Source organism: Phaethon aethereus, assembly GCF_964289735.1.
Source record: "Phaethon aethereus genome assembly, chromosome: 1".
NCBI classification, from domain to species: Eukaryota; Metazoa; Chordata; class Aves; order Phaethontiformes; family Phaethontidae; genus Phaethon; species Phaethon aethereus.
This window is the reverse complement of record NC_138575.1, coordinates 44,436,069-44,454,818: the sequence shown is the minus strand read 5'-3', so window position 1 is coordinate 44,454,818 and position 18,750 is coordinate 44,436,069. Positions and strand designations below refer to the sequence as shown.

Below are 18,750 nucleotides of genomic sequence, written 5' to 3'. Positions count from 1 at the left end.
TTCTGTGTATAAATTGTGATTACTGCTCAGAAAACAGTTATGTTTAAGAAAGTGTAAATATAGTACCCCAGTTTTATGCAACCTTCTACTTGTCATATGTACACAAAAATAAATATGCTGACTTTGTATATATGTGGATATTTTATCCTTGGCTATATTTAAATTCTTGTATGAAATCACTGTGTACTATTACAAAGCCCTTGAGAATTGTAAGAAATGTAGTTACTGTGTCTATTTGGGTCAGATTCTGCTCTCAGTTACAGAGATACACATTGAAGTAACCTCATCAAAGTCGGTCTATTACCCTGGGCTTATGGCATTCTGAGATCAGACCTTGGCTCTGAGAATTTTATTTTCATGCGAGATTTAACTTCAAATACAGTCTCCTTTGCTGTTTGTTTGAAGCAAACGATTATTAATACCAAATTTTGCTGGAAAATGCATGCTTCTATCGCCCTTTAAAATTCAAAATACGTTTTGCTTCATGAAGAAGCTTAAAAGAATGATAAGATATCTCCATCATGCAACGAAATGGCATCAATATGTGGTAAAATTGACATTAAATAGCATATGCATCTGAAGGCAAAGCATAGATTCTTTTTCACTTTATATATGCACCCTAACACATATGTAGGCCATCCTATGTACTACGCTGCAAATCATCTGTATCACTGAGGTTATTGCAGATAGTTATAAAGAAACATGCATATTAAGCATATTCAGTGATACATTTAATTGAAACTCAAGAGGCTGCCCACTGCATATTAGAATAAATATAGCCTATATTATGCCTTTTTCCCTCCCATACGATTTTTTGAACTGCTTTTGTTCAAAATTAACTTAAACAGTTTATCACTCATCCAGATTGGTTTTGAAGCTATGTTTAGTTGTGTGTAATGATATATATACTCCCTCAGAGCCTACTTCAGCACCTCTTTAATCTTTAGCCAAGATTATCTACAGTACTACTCACTAACAAAAACTGCCAGTATATTTTGCTTAATAAAGTATTTGTCATTTTATCAGATGTTAAATTTACCCACAACTGAAGCTACAGCCCTCCAACAGCTGACATCTGAAATCATTACTCAAGCCAGCCTGCCAGCCTTTCTACACTTACTCTGTCTTCTGAGCTGTACAACAATGAAACCTCTCAGATTCCCTTCAGTTACTCTATCACAGAGCAAAAGAAATTCAGACAAAGGTTGGTACATGTAATTGTTCATTCCTCTGTTCCAGAGCCTTGGCCATCAGAAGAGTTTGTATCACCTGTAAAAATTAACTGCCTCCATGGAGTTAACCTATACCTAGTGCGTGAATAAAACTAAACAGGAAAAGGACCTGCAAACAACAACCTTTTGTCTCTGCCCGAAATGTCATGTGTGGTTTTTCCTCTAATATCCTGCTAGCACTGCTACCTACTCTGAAAACATCAGCAGTTTATTTTAGGATTTTTTAAGAGAACAGTGTATTTTAAGCAAATATTATTGGATATCAGCAAATAAATGTTGAGGTTCTTAAATTGCAAACATGAATATTCGCACCAGAAATCTGACTCAGCCATGACCTTTCAAAAGCAGCACAGGGAATGTATCATGTGATTTGTATTTCTAATCAAAACATCCTGAATTTTAAATGGCAAATATTTGCAGTGGATTGCTTTTGTACAAGGTAGAGACTCAGAGTTCCTGGAAGAAATTGTTCATACAGTAACATTAATTAAAAAATAATATTAGGAAAACATGTGCACGGTGCTGTGATATAAAATGGGAGATAAGAAATGTAACAGTGTGATCCACCATTATCCTATCTGTTTTAGCTCTCTTTCCTAAATGGTAACACAAAACCAATTTCCCTCCGTGACCTTACCTATAAATGAAAGGAGCTACTGTGGCAGTGTTGGGGTGACTGTATTGCTGTTGCTGAGGAAGTTGGACGACACCGTTTCCCGTGCCTTGGCCACTGCTTGCAGCCATCGAGGCCGACAGAGCCGCGGAGGACGCTGGGGTGAGAGCTGCACTTGGTTCTTTTCCTTCAGAAGAAGCAAGACCAGTGGGAGGAGAAGCCTTCTCGCTAAGTTGAGATTTTGGTGTTGACTGGGACTGGTTTCCTTTTGTAGTCCTCAGTTTTTCAACTTCCTTACTTCCCGTGCATGCAGATGAAGTGCTCTGTTTTGCCATTGGCACCTTCGAGCTGGGTTTCGGGATCCCACTAGAAGATGGTATTAAACTTTCCTTCTTGGCTGCTGTTGTCTTGCTTCCCTTTGGGATTAAGCTTGCAATTTTTGAGCTCTTCTTTGTAGATGTTTCAGTGACCTGGTCCTTCTCTTCCTTGACTGTTTTCTCAGTGCAAACTTTGTTTTTGTCCCTGTTCTTTTCCTCTTTGTCCTTTGGCTGTAGCAAAGACTTTTTATTGCTGAGATTTTTGCTTCCAGCTTTTGGAGGGGTTAACTTCGGTGATACTTTAGGACTGCTACTTGTGGAGCCGCCGCTGTTCACCCCACCACTTAAGACATCCATTTCACCACACTCTGAAAAGGTATCATCCTCTCTCCCACTGTCACTGGGTCCTGAGCTCAGCGACAAAGGAGGTCTCAGAGCAGTCCTAGCATTAACTAGCTTGAATTTTTCCAGCATAGATTTTTGTCCAGATGAAGGGGGCTTCACGCCTTCAGAAGGTGGTGGCTTGAGCCTGTCTGAAGATGGAGTAGGGGAGGTTGCGGGACTAGGCTGCTTCACAGACAGCATGGTAGAGGTTGCACTGTGTTTGACATTCATGGATTTGCTGCGCCAAGGCTTGCTGGCACTTGGAGAGGGGATGGCAGAGACCTGCTGCTGCCCGGTGCTGGTGGGATGCTGCACATTTCCGTTCATGCCTGAAGATGGGTGAGGGCCTTTTGGTGAATCTGCTTAAAAAACAGAAAGAACCATAACGGTACAGTTATTCTCCCATCTCCTGCTTGAAGGATACTTCTCTGGCATTTAAAACACAGTTACATGTGATTTATAATGAACATAATTGGCATGTGCACAGTACATGAAGGATGCTAATGGAAAATGCCTTTTTGTTATTTAATGTTATTTAATAATTCTATAAGCTCAAGAGAGCCTTGGAAACACCTTCCTTATAACCATTTCATTATGCAAATTAAACCTTCCAATTTAAAGATTCTATCTTTAATAAATCATAAATAAATTCTTCCAATAACTTCTTAATAATAAAACACTGAGGCATGGAAGAAAAAAAAGAATGCTATAATATTGGAAGAAAAACAAAACCAGAGAAAGATGTTTTTGATGTTTAGTGAAAGCAAAATAGGTGCTAGAAAGCTAAGGTTTTGGGTGGGAGGAGGAGGAGGACTGAGTAATACTGAAATTAAATGGATACGATCAATATTCATCAAAGCAAAAAATAGCAAGTCACTACACATTTTTTGGGTTTAAGTACAGTTAACAACCTTTAGTAGCTGCCTTCAGGAACTTACCCCAGTGCACTTTCATAAGTGGGAAAAAATATATCAATAAATTCACCCCTGTCAGTACTTGAAAGTTACGGGGATATATCATCTACATGGGTACAGCAACGATAGTTGTTTTGGGCCTGAAGCTCAGGTGGGTACAGAAGGCTCGTTTATGTGGCTCTGGTACCTTCACCACATTTAGATAGTCCAGGAACTTTATCAAATCTTCAGCATGAATGAGAACAAGACTCCTTTTGCATTAATCATACTATGGTAACTGACAACCATGCTTTTCAAAAACATCATCTGGTCTTATTAAGCAAAACAGATCAATGCATGAAAGGGTTAAGCTCTTCTGTATGAAGCTCAGATTTCCAAGACATATCTCAGTATCTAAACACTATTACTCTGGAGCACCAGAGAAATGAAGTGGTAATGGCAATCAAATATGTGGTACATAGCTATTTCAGCAGACGACATATTTTCTCTTAGTGTATCTATCTTGTCTTGCCATTCAGTCTTGAGACTGCCAGTAAATTAGGCCTAAACCTTGCCTATCGTATATAAAATTCAATACCACAAGAAAGCCTATGAAACATGCACTGCAAATATATCTCATGTAACGGCTAACAGAGTGCTTGATGTGTTGCATACACACATGAAGCCAACGCCATGCCTGGGGCCACCCTGTCTGAATAATATAGGGTATGAGGACACTGAAGACATTTGTCCCTTCAGCACAGAGTTTCAAGTTATGCAACATTTTCATTTTTGCAGTCTCAGCTCTAAGGCCCTGGTATGGATTAGACTGCCAACCTGGAAGTCTGAAGGCCACTAATACACATAGGAAAGGGAGGATTTTGAGCATCCTGAAAGGGGAGCTGTTTTTTCTTGAACAAAGAGAATGCAAACACAGCAAACTTTACTTCTCTAAATAACATTAAGAAGTTCTAGTTTAAAAAGAATAATAATAAAAAAAATCTCAACAAAAGAAACACGACAGAAATATAACAGCTTCTACTTGCTTAACACTATTAATGACTGGACCCCAGCAGGCCAGTCATCTCCACCTTCAATAGATGCTGTATAATACCATCTGCCCAGAGTTTTTCGTGTGCTCCTCAGCCTGATTTGCAAACCCCACAGCGCTAAATGAGCTCAGTCCACCTTCGCAGAAGGCTTCAAAGGCAGCTCTGCTGCCTCCAGTTACTAGGCAAGAAAATGTTAACTGCTAAGGGTTGTCTCAGAGCATTTTTTGGGACAGGTGAGGTTACAGCTTATTCCCCAGGCTCCAGGTAGCACCATGCACATGGAGCAGCTTTGGTGGGCAGCTGCAGAGCTGATCCCTCCCTTGTGACCAAGGCAGGAATTGTGGCTGGGCCCCCGCTATTTTCTGGTGAGCCTCAGATCCTGGAAGAGAGCCTGGGGCCAACAACAGCTGTTGGAAATTACTGCAGCCCTCGGGCTTCCTTAATTTATACCAGGGATCAGCCCCGTGGCTGATAGCCCAGGACTGGGTGTGCACAAGGACCTTCTTGCACACATCTTGCCTTGCACTAAGCTTGCCTTAATTACACAGGAGGATTGGGGTCTTCAGCTATCCCAATAGTTTTGCAGAAGAACAATTCACCATAAGAATATGCAAAGCTAATGCAGAAAACAAGTAACAATCTGCAAACAGCAGGATGCCACTACACTCTTTTGTATTAATTCTGGTAACACTTGTATGGCTTCAGGCTATTAGTTTTTCTATTAAAAAAAAAAGTGTTCTGATTAAAAAGAAGAATGTATATCTTGCCATGTTTCCTGTTATATAATATTAAACTCTTTGTGGGGAAAAATCATAAAAAGACTATTTACTCTTTTTTTTTAGAGAGTATTTACTCATCAACAGCTTGTTCTGCCACATGCACAGCAAAAAAAGCCCAGGTTCCTGGAACCACTGGTACTTATTTGATCCCTGTGTCACAAACCATAAACAGCATCAAAAAATTACAGAGAATTTTAACTTGCCCTTAATCTTCAATTTAAAATGTATCCTTAATGTTTCCACAAGAAATGTGGACTGCATGCTCTCAAGAAATATTGAGAGCCTGTCTGTATGTTTAAAGATGTGGAATAAAACAATTTATTTCTCCCCCAGGCCAACTGCATTATTTGAAGCTGCACATCATTCATTGCTTTCTGCACGTTCAGTTGGACTTAGCTTTAGCTGTTCGTTATATGAAATCTGTCTCCACCTTATGGTGATTTTGATACAGTGTGAACCCAACCTATGACAAGGATTTAATATTTCTATAAACCAAATTTTACAAGAAGACAGTCTTCTGTCCAGAGCTTAATCTCCTTATTGCTGAAATGCATAATCAGCTTGTGTTGAAAACAATTTTTCACTCTCCTTGAGAGCTCAGTGCTTCAGAGCTCAGCCCAGCCTGCGCTGGGAGAACAGAGCAGCAACACCCCCAGGTGTTCAGTGCAAAAAGAGAAATTTCTACCAGAACCCAGCAAGACCACGACCACCGAATGGACGTTTTCAAGTCCACTTTTCATAGGTTGTTGCACAAATAAAGGACATGTGAGGAGTTAACTTAAATCATCCTTCTCTGTTTTCTTATCTGTGACCTTTGCTGTGTTCTGTGCTGTTGGAGAAGACAGGACCTCTGTGTCCACAGCTCCCCTGTTGCAGCATAGTTCGGTACTGATAATCTAAATATTCTGTAGCAGGCAGGTGTCCAGTCACTCACAATAAAAAAGATTAGTAGAAAGTGGAAGAGCAGCAAGGGATTGCTATAAGGATGTCTGAAGGAATGGGAGGTCTATCTGGTGAGACTGACAGAATTCAGCTTGTTCAACAGTTCCTTTCCAGATGTCCATGAGACAGTAGCTGCCCCTTACCAGCACAGGAGGAGAATACCACCAGGGACAACTGGCAAAATACTGGACCAGAAGAAATGTTATTTTTCTATTTATATTTTTATATATATTATATACATTAGATTATAGATATATAAATAGATTATAATAGTATATATAATTATAATCTAATTAGCTATAGATGTACATACTGGCCACAATTTAACAATGATTTGCATCATCAGACAACAAAGTTCCAGGACAGAGTTTCTCAGATTTGGTATGGCAAAATAACCTAATACTGTCGAAACCGAGTTTGGACAATACACAAGCTCCATCTTATATCATTAAATTATATTGAAAAGCAGGCAATTAAACTCCATGACATAGAGACCCTTATCAGTGTTCAGATACAATGTTTCTAAGCTCTCAAGTGTAAAAATTTGTTTTTAAAATTTTACTTGAATTAGAACATTATTTCTTTACTGAACTCAAAATTCCCTGGGTATCCCCCTTATTAGCAATGTGAATAATTACTTTATTCACCAGTTTCATTTTCATAGTTTTATTTTCATCTTTATTTTATTAAGTCAGAAGCAGATAGATGTGATGTGACCTGGAAAACAGATGTGTTCTTTGAAACCCATCCATAAGCTGCAAAGTCCAACAAATAAAAAAAAAAAAAAAAAAAAAAAAGATCAGCTCACTGAAGCTCCAAAAATGAGTTTCAGCTAATGGCGCATTTATTGGTTTTGGTTCATTCTGTGTTCCTGACTTAATCACAGCTGCAGACAGTTACCTGTGTCACAGCGATGGGTTGGGTGTGTGGGTGAGAACTGAGCTGTACTCAATAAAGAGCAAACCCCCATCCACTCAGGGGAGCTGCTTCTTACTGTGTGAACTACTCCTTAAGCAACATTCAAAGGAGATAACACTAATGACATACTAAAAAATGAAATACTAAATAAAAGGCCCATATCACATCTTATTTTGTATCACCTTCATGTCTCCTTTAACTCTGACTACTTATCCATTCCCCGCTGAGCTGGGGAGTGAGCGACTGAGTTGGAAACCGTGTAATGTAGGAATGGATTTCAAGTATTACATATAACTGGATTAAAAAAAAACACTTTACGTTGTATATTTTTTCTGAGGTCTCCTTATAGCACATACAGGAAAGTGTACAGCAGAGAAAAATGTACCAAAAGTGGTCTGCCCTTGAAGAGGTCTGGAAGTCCCAACCTCCGATGACTTGTGCAAGTTGTCTCTTTTTCCACTTCAGTTTATGCAGCATTAATGCAGAATTACAGGCTATTTGCTGTATGATCTAAGTCTCAGAAATTAGAGTGTATGGACTGTATACCCATTCAATGGAAGTTGTTAAAGTCATGTTGCTCCAAACATCTGCATCACAAGCAAAATTTGAAATATAAGGTTTATTATATGTGCCACGCTCTAAGGAAAAATCAGGTTTCCGTGTATAGTGACTTTTTTTTTTTCAAGAAGGTTTTTGTTATTATGACTATTACTATTGTGAGAGTTGAAGTTTATTTCCAAACAAAGTCTTTAAAAAAAATCTCAGGTCACAAAACATCCTCAAATACTTCAAAAAAGTATCAAAAGACTACTTGGAAATGTCATTATAATATTCAAAAATTAGCCACTATAATAATCAAATTTTATAATTAATGGTTCAGTTGTTTTTATGCAAAGCAGTAGCATGGTGAATTCAAATACAGACTCTCATGTGTTCCTTTATTATAAAAAATATCACTTTGCTATCCTTACACTCACAGCAGTCATTTTCTCTAATTAACTTCTGCTTTATATTCTAAACCAAACCTGTATTCACTTTATATTCTCATGTAAAATCAATGTTCTACCATCCATTCTGCTGTTTTGAAAGAAAGAAAAAAGACCAGACAGAAACATCTCAAATATAGTACTCTGTAGTTATGCAACATTACATTTTATATATCCTGTAATACAAATTGAATGATTATACACAAACAAAACCACCCCTTATCCTCTTGCAAGTGATGACTTCACTAAAAAACTCATCAAGGTTCTCATTCTCTGCTGAAATGGGAAAGAAATCCATCATGCAAAAAGCCATGTAAATGTGCAATTCAATGCAAACCTTAGCAGTCAAAAGACAGTTTCCAAGTAACAAGGTAAGAATGTTAGTATCTACAAGCAAGTCTCACCTTGAATCATTCCACTCTCACATATTTTATTAGAAAACATGTCAACTTTATGAAGCAATTCTAAAACCTAAACTGCTGTACATACCTTCACTCAAGCAGCCACATCTCCTCCATACCTCATAACTTCATTGCCGTATTTGTGAACTATACAGTGCCTGCTCAGTTCTCACTCCGATCTCTTTCTAGTTTTAGCCTGGATGTCTTGTCATAAACAAGTCCTTGATAAAATAAATCCCACTATAGAACTATCTAAAACATTCAACCCTGATAGTTAATAAAATAAAGGAATAACTATTGAAAGGATGGTTTTATATCTTCAGATACAGCTAGGGGCAAAGTGTGTTCATCAGAATTTTGTAAAAAAAATCTGGATAGCTGCCTGTTGCTTGGATGAAGAACATTCACTGCATACTTGTTCCTCCCACAGACCCCAAGGATGCAAACGGGTACTATGTATATTGTATCATTTTCAACTGTATTCTAACCCAGAGATATGAATAAAATGCTGTTCATTACACAGAGGGAGAAAGAAGGGGGAGAAGGGGCTGGATTAGTTACACAACTCAGAAAGTTGAATTTTTACATTATTCTTTCTGAGATAAAGTCTGAAGAGGCACATTTTCCAAGAAAAGAGTGTCAGGGTAGGAGAACTCCAAGGACCCAGGGAACTCAGTTTGTTTCCGTAATGGAAGTTCATATTTAAAGGATGCAAGAAAACATGAACACTGAATTCAAATCGCTGTAAAATTTCACTACATTTGACTTAATTTCCAATCCTCTATTCAGACTTACATGTACACTAGATGAAGTTCTGAAGGAATAAATGCATGTAATATTCTGATGCAAATATAATATTCTGATTCGTCTCCGTTAGAGGCTACGATGCAAAGTCCCTTGAAAATGATGGTAGTCTTCCTTTGGGTATGAGTAGACTTGAACATGGACCAAGATAATAGACATCCAATATGGATTCATTTTTATTTCAGAAAAATCACCCAGTGATATTTCCATCAAAGAGAGATAAGATATAACATCCTGAAAGTTCTGAACTTTAATCCCAACTCAACCACAATTCTAATTCAGAATGCTATCTCCATAGGTCTTCCTTACCAGGTCTAAATATTACATTCACTTTTTTGACCCTTGTGGATAGGTTCTTTTGGTGATTTTTTTTTTTCCTCTTGTATGTTATGTAGAGTAAGCTTAACAACATTTAATCACTTACCTTTTTCATTTCCATTTGCATATTGTGGAGGCTTGTTTTTGTCAATGCTGTTAAAGCTCTGGCTTCTCCGATTTAAATTAGAAGCTCCCTGGACTTTGGTACTGCTGCCTGCAGCTGGCACCCTTGAGGGTCCTGGAAGCCTGGAACGTTATAATCAAAAATCAGTTCATTTTACATAATGCAATATATAGAGGAGGCAGTATGCAAGTATCAGACCAGAATTTAAAACCAACAACTGAAAACAATGATTCCAGGTAAACAACAACGAACAGGAGGATTCAAATTAGTTAGAGTCCACGAGTGAAAATAAAATCTTATCCTTACACACACAAAAGGGAAAAAGATGCTTTCTAGAGTCACAAGACATGTAAGAAGCTGCTTTGCATTTGCCATTAACATTGCTAAAACAGATTCACCCTAACAATCCATTGAAGTGCAATATCAACTTTTATTTAAATCTGTCACTTTTGAAGAGGAAATGTTACAGAAATTGATTAGAAAGAACAACAATACATGGTTGAGAAATATTTCGTATCTCTTACTCTAGTAAATATTTCACAGCTCTGTTTAGCATAAAAGCTGGCTTTTTAGTTATCATCTTTGGTTATTTTTCAGAGGGCTATTGGCTAAAGCACTTACACCTTATTATTTTAAATTAAAAATATTGAAAATACATACTTTAGCTAGATGCTCCAGATACATGTTATACCTTTTAGAAGAGGTATATAATGTAGACTATACTGTTCATTTGTTAGTATTTGCTGCCACCATCTGAACCTTACTGTGTGGCTATGCTAAGGAAAAAAATTGTAGACTCTGTTGTCCCTGCTGTGTGTAAGCCTACTTTTTTTTTTTTTTCCCCCTGTCTGAATCTGTCCTCTGATGTAAGATTCCTTAATACATGCTTACTTCAAACTTTCTGCAGCGTCTTTGTGGGCACCCCCACTCTTTTCCAGTTTTGCTATCTGATAGACAAAATGAAATGCTCGAAACAGCATGAGGCTTTTGCCATAGGAGAAGAATCTCTCTCTTCTGTTTCTCACTTAATGGAATGGTATGATGATTTTAATAGTGTCAATACAGAATAGACCAGAGTTATAAAGTTCTGTTAGTTTCACTATATTATGAAAGAGCAGCGTCACAAGGGAGAAAAAAATCATGTTACAAAGAATTACAAAATGTTAGATTTCTTGCAAACTTGTTTGTTTCTTTCATATACTGGCATAAGAGAAATGTTTAAATAATTTTATTTTCATTAATGAATACATGTAGACAGCTCCACGTTCTCTTCCTTTACCAACTGAAGCCTCAGAGAGCTAATCCATTTGTTATTTTTATGGCTCGTTCTGGCCGCCAGCCTGCCCTGCTAGTCTCTGTGCTGAGCCCGGAGCAGACTGTCTCTGCTCTGCAGCTGTACGCATGCTAACCTTTACCGTGACCCATGAATTCGAGTGATCTTCTGTTCCCTGAAGAATGCACTAAAACAAACTTAAAAATCCATTTGCTCCTTCTCATTACCCTAATTTGACAGGCAGTAAGAGCCCTGAGATCATTTGTCAAAGGTAATGAAAAGAGCAATGAGAAGGCATGTGCAACACTGGAAACTCATCTGCTCTGTTAAAATATAAAATAGTTCTGAATATATTCTGCATGCCAGAATTCGAGAACTTGCTACAGTAAGCACATCATACATGAGGTTATTTGCTCTACACATTTCCCCATTTACCTCATTTGCTGTCTTTTTTAATTCAAGTTTTAAATTGCTCTTGCAGAATCATGTCAAGCAGCTAAGGAAATGCAAAGAGGAAAATAACAAATAAGGGACAAGTCACATACCTCTGAACAGGCTTCAGAAACACTGCCACAGATTTAAAGTATTAGACAATAAAACTGTTAACCCCAACATGTTGAATGTGGACAAGACAGGAGCATCAGCAATAAGGAAAACTGAAGACCTATAAATGCAGGTGCAAAGCAACCGGACCGTGGTATAGCTCATTCCAAGCTACCACCAGCAACTCAATTTGTGTTAGTGCGCTATAATGCAAAACGCAACCTTTATTGTAGATTATGCAATTTAGAGTTCATTGCTCTCACCAATGAACTGTACAGCAAAGGTATAATTAATGAACACATTAATTATCCCCCACCAAAAAAAAAAAAAAAAAAGAAAGAAAAGAAGAAGCTAGAAACAAGAGTAAGCTTTAGACCTCAGTTTCTTTCTTCTGCAATCTGGCTTGTAGATTTTAGTGCTCATGGAAATGATAAACTAAAAGCACTGATGAAATCTGAAACAGGTCAGCTCCTACACACAGCTCTGTCAAATTCACTGCCAAAACAAAGCATCTCATTAGTGGGAACTGTGTGCAGGCTACTCTTCATGGAGCAGAAGTGTTGGAAATGGTTCTTTTTTTCTGCTCTATTTTGCCTCTGCGTGAACTTGGCTCTGTGAACTCAACCTTTCAGGTGGGTTTGCAATACATACAAAACATCTCATGGAAATTGGGATGGACTCCCAAACTTCTTTTCACTCATGACTAAAGTAAGCCAGAGAGTTAAAGAGCACTAAAATCACCAACTAATCCTTCACATCTAATATTTTACATGCAGGATACAAAGATGCAGGATACATAACGACCAGAAATATTGCTTATATACAGTACAAATCAGCTCCTTCCAGTCCATACAAAAGGCTTTCCCGTGGCAAAGCTCATCGTTGCGAAGCTTGCACACATAACATTAACACACATTGTTTAATGTCCACTTATGTCCAAAGGATAAAGTATCAATGGGCATATACTTGCTTGAGTATTACTAACAAGCAACAAATTAGAGATATTTAACTGACCTAGAAGTCTTTTTTTGACTGGTTGCAATTCCACTGTGATTAGACTGAGTTGCATATCTGGCTGTGAGACTGTATGAGAAGAAACAGAGAAATTGAATTAAAGAATTTCTTTGAACACGTATAGAAAGAACACACTTACCAGCAAACTATGAGTTAATGAATGCAAATTGAACATGGATAGAAAACACAAATTAACTGGCAAAATATGACATAATGCAAACATGCAGATTTGTATGAGAGATGCAATGCACAGATTATGAAATAATGGATATTGCTAGAACTTGTCTCATTTGCTAGAAATTATCTTAGGAATAGAAAATGCGGGCAAATTTCCACAGTGACTCAATTACTGAAGTCCAGCTCAATTCACACAGAATGCATCTCAAAACTTTGTGCCTTTTTTTTTTCATCCACAAAAAGTACTAAGTGCAAATACACAGCTACTAGTTTCTCCAGCAACCTGAGAGACCTGTTCATGGTCTGGCAGTTAGGAATGAAGCTGCTATACCAGACCCAATGTGGACTCAGAAAAATTCCCGCTAAAGAAAGGTGACCCTCCTGACAGTAGAGCTATTCGGAAGAAGCATCCCATCATAATTTTCATTACTGTTACAGCAGCACAGGTCATGAATGTGATGCATTACCCAGGCAATGAATCAAAGGCTTCATTAGGAAAGCCCTGACACGTGCTTAGGCTCACTGTTAAAGTCCGTAGGAAAATGCACCTTTGTCGATTAAGGCATCCGAGCAGTGTTTCTGCAGCAGAGGATATGCTGTGCTACAGGGCTAAAAACTGTACCTTCCTTTTGACACCCAACAATGTGTCATTACTAAACAGCAAATTTATGCCTCTATTCTTTTAGGCATTTACAGAGGAGATATGTCAAATGTACGGCCAAGGTAAGGCCTCCTGCCAGATGGTTTCAGTTACTATAAACAGGTGCATCCTTTGGGATCCACACAGCCTAAGGATATAGACAGGTGCCTAAGCCAGGTGCAATCACAACAGCAAATTCCTTGCATTATTAAGGAATCGATGGAGAACTGAGTAAGCAGAAACTCTGATAGTCACAAACTGCTTTTGTCACCTACAGTTCTGCATCTTCCAGCAACTCTTGAGTAGCAGCAGAAACCACAGTGCTCTAGTCCTGGCTTTATAGACTCACAGCACTTACAAGAAACACCTGGTGGTATTGAGTCTACCAGAAAAGTTTTAAGCAATTTCTGCTAGCTGACTGAAGGACATGGCCGGAGTATAGAGCAGATGGGAGAAGCCCTCAAGCGAGAAAGGTCTTCCCATACTGGCACGGCAGTTCTGAAGAGGGGCAAGAGGAAGGCACAAACCAAAGGACAATGTGAGACTTGAATGGCATGCATCATTATTGTTGCTTTACCAAAGTAAACCCCAATAAGGGGTTCAGCATTGCCTCTGTGCCTGCTCATTACAAATAGCACATGTGCGCACGATGGATACACAAAACGGAGAATAGTTCAGTCTTAATAGGGCAAAAAGGAATCATTCAATACATAAAAGCAGCATTCAATTCTCTGACATATATCTTCACAGTAATGCTGACAAAGTGCTCTTTTTTATGACCATAAATTCTGTGGGAATTGCAATAAATTATAATATTTTCATAATACAGTTTATATATTTTCATCTATCAAGTCATTAGTATATTGCACTATATTTCACTTACAGATGTCTTTCTTAATAAATTCTGTACATATGATGCAAATGTGACATAGGATGTTTTGCTGAAGTTGCTACATTTGTGCCTGGCATAATAGCCCATCTTTAGATAAGATTTTTCACTTGTGATTTTGTCAACATACCTAAAGTGAAGGAATCGAGAAATGGTTAGCTGGCTATCTGCATTGACTAAACTAAGAAGTTTGTGAGAAAAATGGTATGTCAAATAAAACCTTAGTGCATTTATGTTGTGAAAGGTAAAATGATACACAGTACAATCAACATGGACAGTGAGCTGGAAAAACAGAGTGAATGGGATTAAAGAATCTTAATCTTAACCGCTGGCTGAAAAGGCTGAAGACTCTGCCTTGCTGTAGTGTATTGTAGATTTTCTACCTCAAACAACACAATTCCAAAGTAGCTGGAAAATAAATACTCAAATAACTTAATCTCAGTGATGTTGATGAGTTGTTGACAGTTGACACTTTTTTTTTTACATGAAATACCGATCTGGAAATGTTTGCTAAAATACTTTCCTTCTGTGCTTGTTACTTGGGACTCCATCCACTAGCAAATTCAGGAAATGTCAGCCTACAGACTGCTTTCAGACTTTCCAGGCAGGCTTGAAAGGCATTGATGGATATGTCAACACCAGTAAAACATCATTTCCACTATGACTGGGTATACTTATTTTCCAAAGTAATACGACAAATGAAAAGGAAAAACAAAACTTTAACAGCTCATAAACCAGATGCATCAAGTTCCTAATGACTTTGGGTTTCCTTCTCAATTAGCGCTGGATATGCTGGACCCATTAAAGCTTTGCACGGATGCCTGTTTCCCAACTGCTGGCCTCACTACTACAGTTGTGAACTGCAACACATCCAAAGCCTAGCCGCTCTTCTAAATGTATAAACAAGTATGTACCTGCGGCCCTCCATCGCACCAGATAATTGTCTGTGTGTAACAACATCTGGCAATCAGGAAAATAAACTTGTTTTGCTTAAAGCAGTCGTTTTTTATGCTTAGAGATCCACCCAAAGGTTAATGAATATGTGCCTGCATTAAAGCAGCAGATGCATATTAACAAACCAGACAGTACAAGTTTAACACTACAATATCTAGGACAAGGAAGGGTTTATTTGCCAGAGGGTTGGAAAGGGAGATTTTGAAAGCCTCCAGTTCTCAGCTGTCTGCTCCCAAGACCCTTTCCACTGCCTTAATACTCCCACCAGCAGTCTTCCTCAACATCGTCACAGCTTTGACTCCTCAGAGGAGCCACAGCAGTTGCCTAAAAAGCCCAGCCAACAGGACATTGGCAGGAAAGGGACGTGCGAACTACAGAGGAGACCAACTCTGACAGCAGAGTCAGCAGGAGACCCCACTGCAGTCCTGGAGGCACTTGCAGCACTGGACCTGGGCCATGTTTACCTCTCCCCTTCCACCTGATGCATACGGGAAGAGAAGGCAGATGCTCCTGGTTAAGCAAATCCTGTTCAAAAGAGGTCAGATGGTATAAACATATTTAATCCAAAATCCTTAGAAATCAGCTGGACACTTCAAACTGACTTCCAGGTGGAAATCAAGTCCCTATCTTTTCTCTCGCAAACCAGGGAAACACTAGCCAACACAGCAGACATGAAACAGTGACAGTGGGCAATTCCTGTTGCTGGTCCCTTGGTTAAATGCTGTGAGAAAATGGAATAAACATGCTGAGATTGCCCAGAAAGGCAGTTAAGCACAGAGGTAGCTGAGGTAGTGTTGAGAAGGAAGCTACAGAGATGTTAGAGATTGGCCTGTCCCTGAGGTGCTGGTGGGGAACACCACAGCCGTGCTACAGCCATGCTGGTGGCAGGAACCAGGACTGCGCTGCGCCATGCGACCCTGCAGCAGAGTCAGTTGCGTTGGGGAGCTGTGCACCATCTTCCACTGAGGTGGGTGGGGAACTGATGGAGGGCATGCAGTTGCAGGCAGGATAAAAGGGTTAAGAAATGGTCCCGAAAGGTGTAGGGGAACCTAGGAAGACTATAAGCTACAATAGTAACGGTTCTTAAATGACGTCCCACTGAAAGTGAAATATTCAACTGAAATGGGCAAATAAGACCAAAGAAGATGAAGAGGGAAGGCAAGTGACTGCTCGACACGGGACTAAACTGCCAGAAAGTCTGTCTTGCTGCTGTACAAACAGTATGGTATATCAGGAAAGAAGCAGCTCCTTGGAAGTGTGTCTACCACGTAAAGCTGAAGGATGAAGCTCCTATAAACCTGGACACAGAGCATGAATCAGGATGAAAATATTTTAACCTTGTTCTTCAAAAAGCAACCCACGCAGCGTCACCCTGCATATCATCTCCTTTTTATTAACAGTCTTTTGAAAGATCAAAAGGATCATGTTACATCATGCTGCCATTTTCCTGTAATGTTAAGAATTACATGGTGATTCTAAAATGCCAGCTATGTGATCTGTTGAAATTAGACAAAAAGCAAAGGGGTTTGCAGTATGTAATCAAAGCCTTTCTACCTTACTGGCATACTTGATTTTTAATATGCTGTTGATCTTATAGAGTGCATTTATATCACTAGGGTGACTGCACTCCAGAACTGTTCAAGGCTTTTTTATTAGAACAATTCCCTGATAAAAAACTAGCTTAAAAAGACTGCATTTTCAACATAAAAATTTCCCCAGAAGGTCTTGATTGTGTTGTACACATTTTTCTCTCTTTTTTTTTTTTTTTTTTTTTTTTTTTGTTAAAACGAGCTCCTTGGCTGCACAATTCCCATTTGCCTGCTTGGCAAAATGCACAAGAGATAATATTCTAAGGTTCATCTAAATCCCAAGCGTGCCTAGAGAGATGCCCCAGAAAACAAAAGTTTCCAGGATCCTCACCATACCAAACAGTCTGGGCAGGTAAAAGATCCTTGATTCCTCAAATGGACAACCAAGAAACACTGAGAAGGAAACCAAAAAACCCAAATATTCCCATGAAGAATATTTTTCAGACATTTCTTTTGCCTTTTTAGCCCAGTCTTGGTGAATTAATATACATTTCTGTCTACATATACGTATCTATCTATCTACATATATATATATTAATTGTTATTTATTTATATATAAATGCTATCAATGAATGTGTATTTTATAGTTAAATATTATAACTATTTTGTATTTTATAGACATATATTATGTATATATATCTAACACAGAAACACACATTTATCTTTTCATTCACAAGAGGAAATATCTATGGCTCAGGCAGTTCTAGCTCATACCATGTCATCTGTTCTATATTAGGTGGACATTTCTCCTTTCCGCTCTTTGAACTTCTGGCATCTTATAGAAGAAGTCTGTCTCCATCTGATTCAGGCTTGGAGGTACAAGTAAAATTGTGTTTTCAATGTTTTCCTGTTGTTCACAGCTCATAAACCAAAACATAGATAACCCAGTTTTGTATCAACATTTATGTTCTTGCAGAACACGGTGACTTGTAATAAGAATGAATCGTCTGCCGCAGTGACCATACCTTTCCCACCCTGGTCCCAGTATTTGTAGTATAGGTATTTTGTGGAATTCAGTGAAAGGATATATGAATCACAACATTAAAGAAACAAAGAAGGTATCAACCAAGTAATAAATGTGCTACTTACTTAGCTACTCTGCTTAACCTGACCTGTAGCTCACCTAAAATAATGCAGTCTTTCAAAAAACACTAATTTTTCTGAACAAATCGGCCAAGTGGATAACAGCGTGCTGCCAGAACTAAAACTAGGCCCTTAGGGACCAACCCTACCCTTTTATGACCTTATCTCCATACCATTTGTGATCTTGCGCTAGAACAAAATTATACCAGAACATCTGCACAGTAACATATGCCACTATTCTGTTTCACAGTTTGATAGAATAAAACTGTAACACAGCTTTCTCCTAGAGGGAATGAAAAAGGGGGTGCCAGAAAGCCTGAGGCTGTCACTTCTTCCAATATACACGCATTGTCTTTTGAACTCTTTCATAGATTTCCAGAAAATCCACATTCATCAACATCTTAAAGTGTAATGGGCATTGTTATAAACCTGCATTAGTCAACCAATCAACACATAGTTAAGGCTGTTCTTATTTAAGGTATTAAAGTACATTTGTGAGCAATTTATTGGGTCTCTCCATTGACTCTAAAATAGTAAAAAGCTGTGCAATACAAAGAAATTACAAAACCTTCTACCAACATTTTAGCTATCATCCCATAGGCATTTTCAAAAAAGCAGACCAAAACACAAATACATATATAAGTGATTTTCGTAAGCTGCTAATCTCTCTCTTATGTGATGAATTTCACATGTAACAAAAGCTCATTTTTTCACTTCTATTTTAATTCATTTTCCATGGGCACTAATTGCTCTAAATAGCACTGTCTGTGCTTCTTTGGAAGTGTATGGATTTGTAATTTTTTTTTTTGTCAATAGGGAATGTAA

General features: G+C 38.4%; 1 protein-coding gene across 2 annotated transcripts in view; it reads right to left on the bottom strand.

Moving 5' to 3' along the window:
• NAV3 (neuron navigator 3) overlaps positions 1–18,750 on the bottom strand; it is a gene marked incomplete at its 3' end in the record, with an annotated part of 271,115 nt that overhangs the window by 130,706 nt on the left and 121,659 nt on the right. For both annotated transcript variants that reach the window (XM_082013485.1, XM_082013486.1), the window contains exons 6-8: positions 12,594–12,662; positions 9,746–9,885; positions 1,870–2,905 (exon numbers count right to left, since the gene is read on the bottom strand). In XM_082013485.1, coding sequence (XP_081869611.1) covers positions 1,870–2,905; positions 9,746–9,885; positions 12,594–12,662 — 1,245 coding nt within the window. The remainder of the gene's footprint in view (positions 1–1,869; positions 2,906–9,745; positions 9,886–12,593; positions 12,663–18,750) is intronic.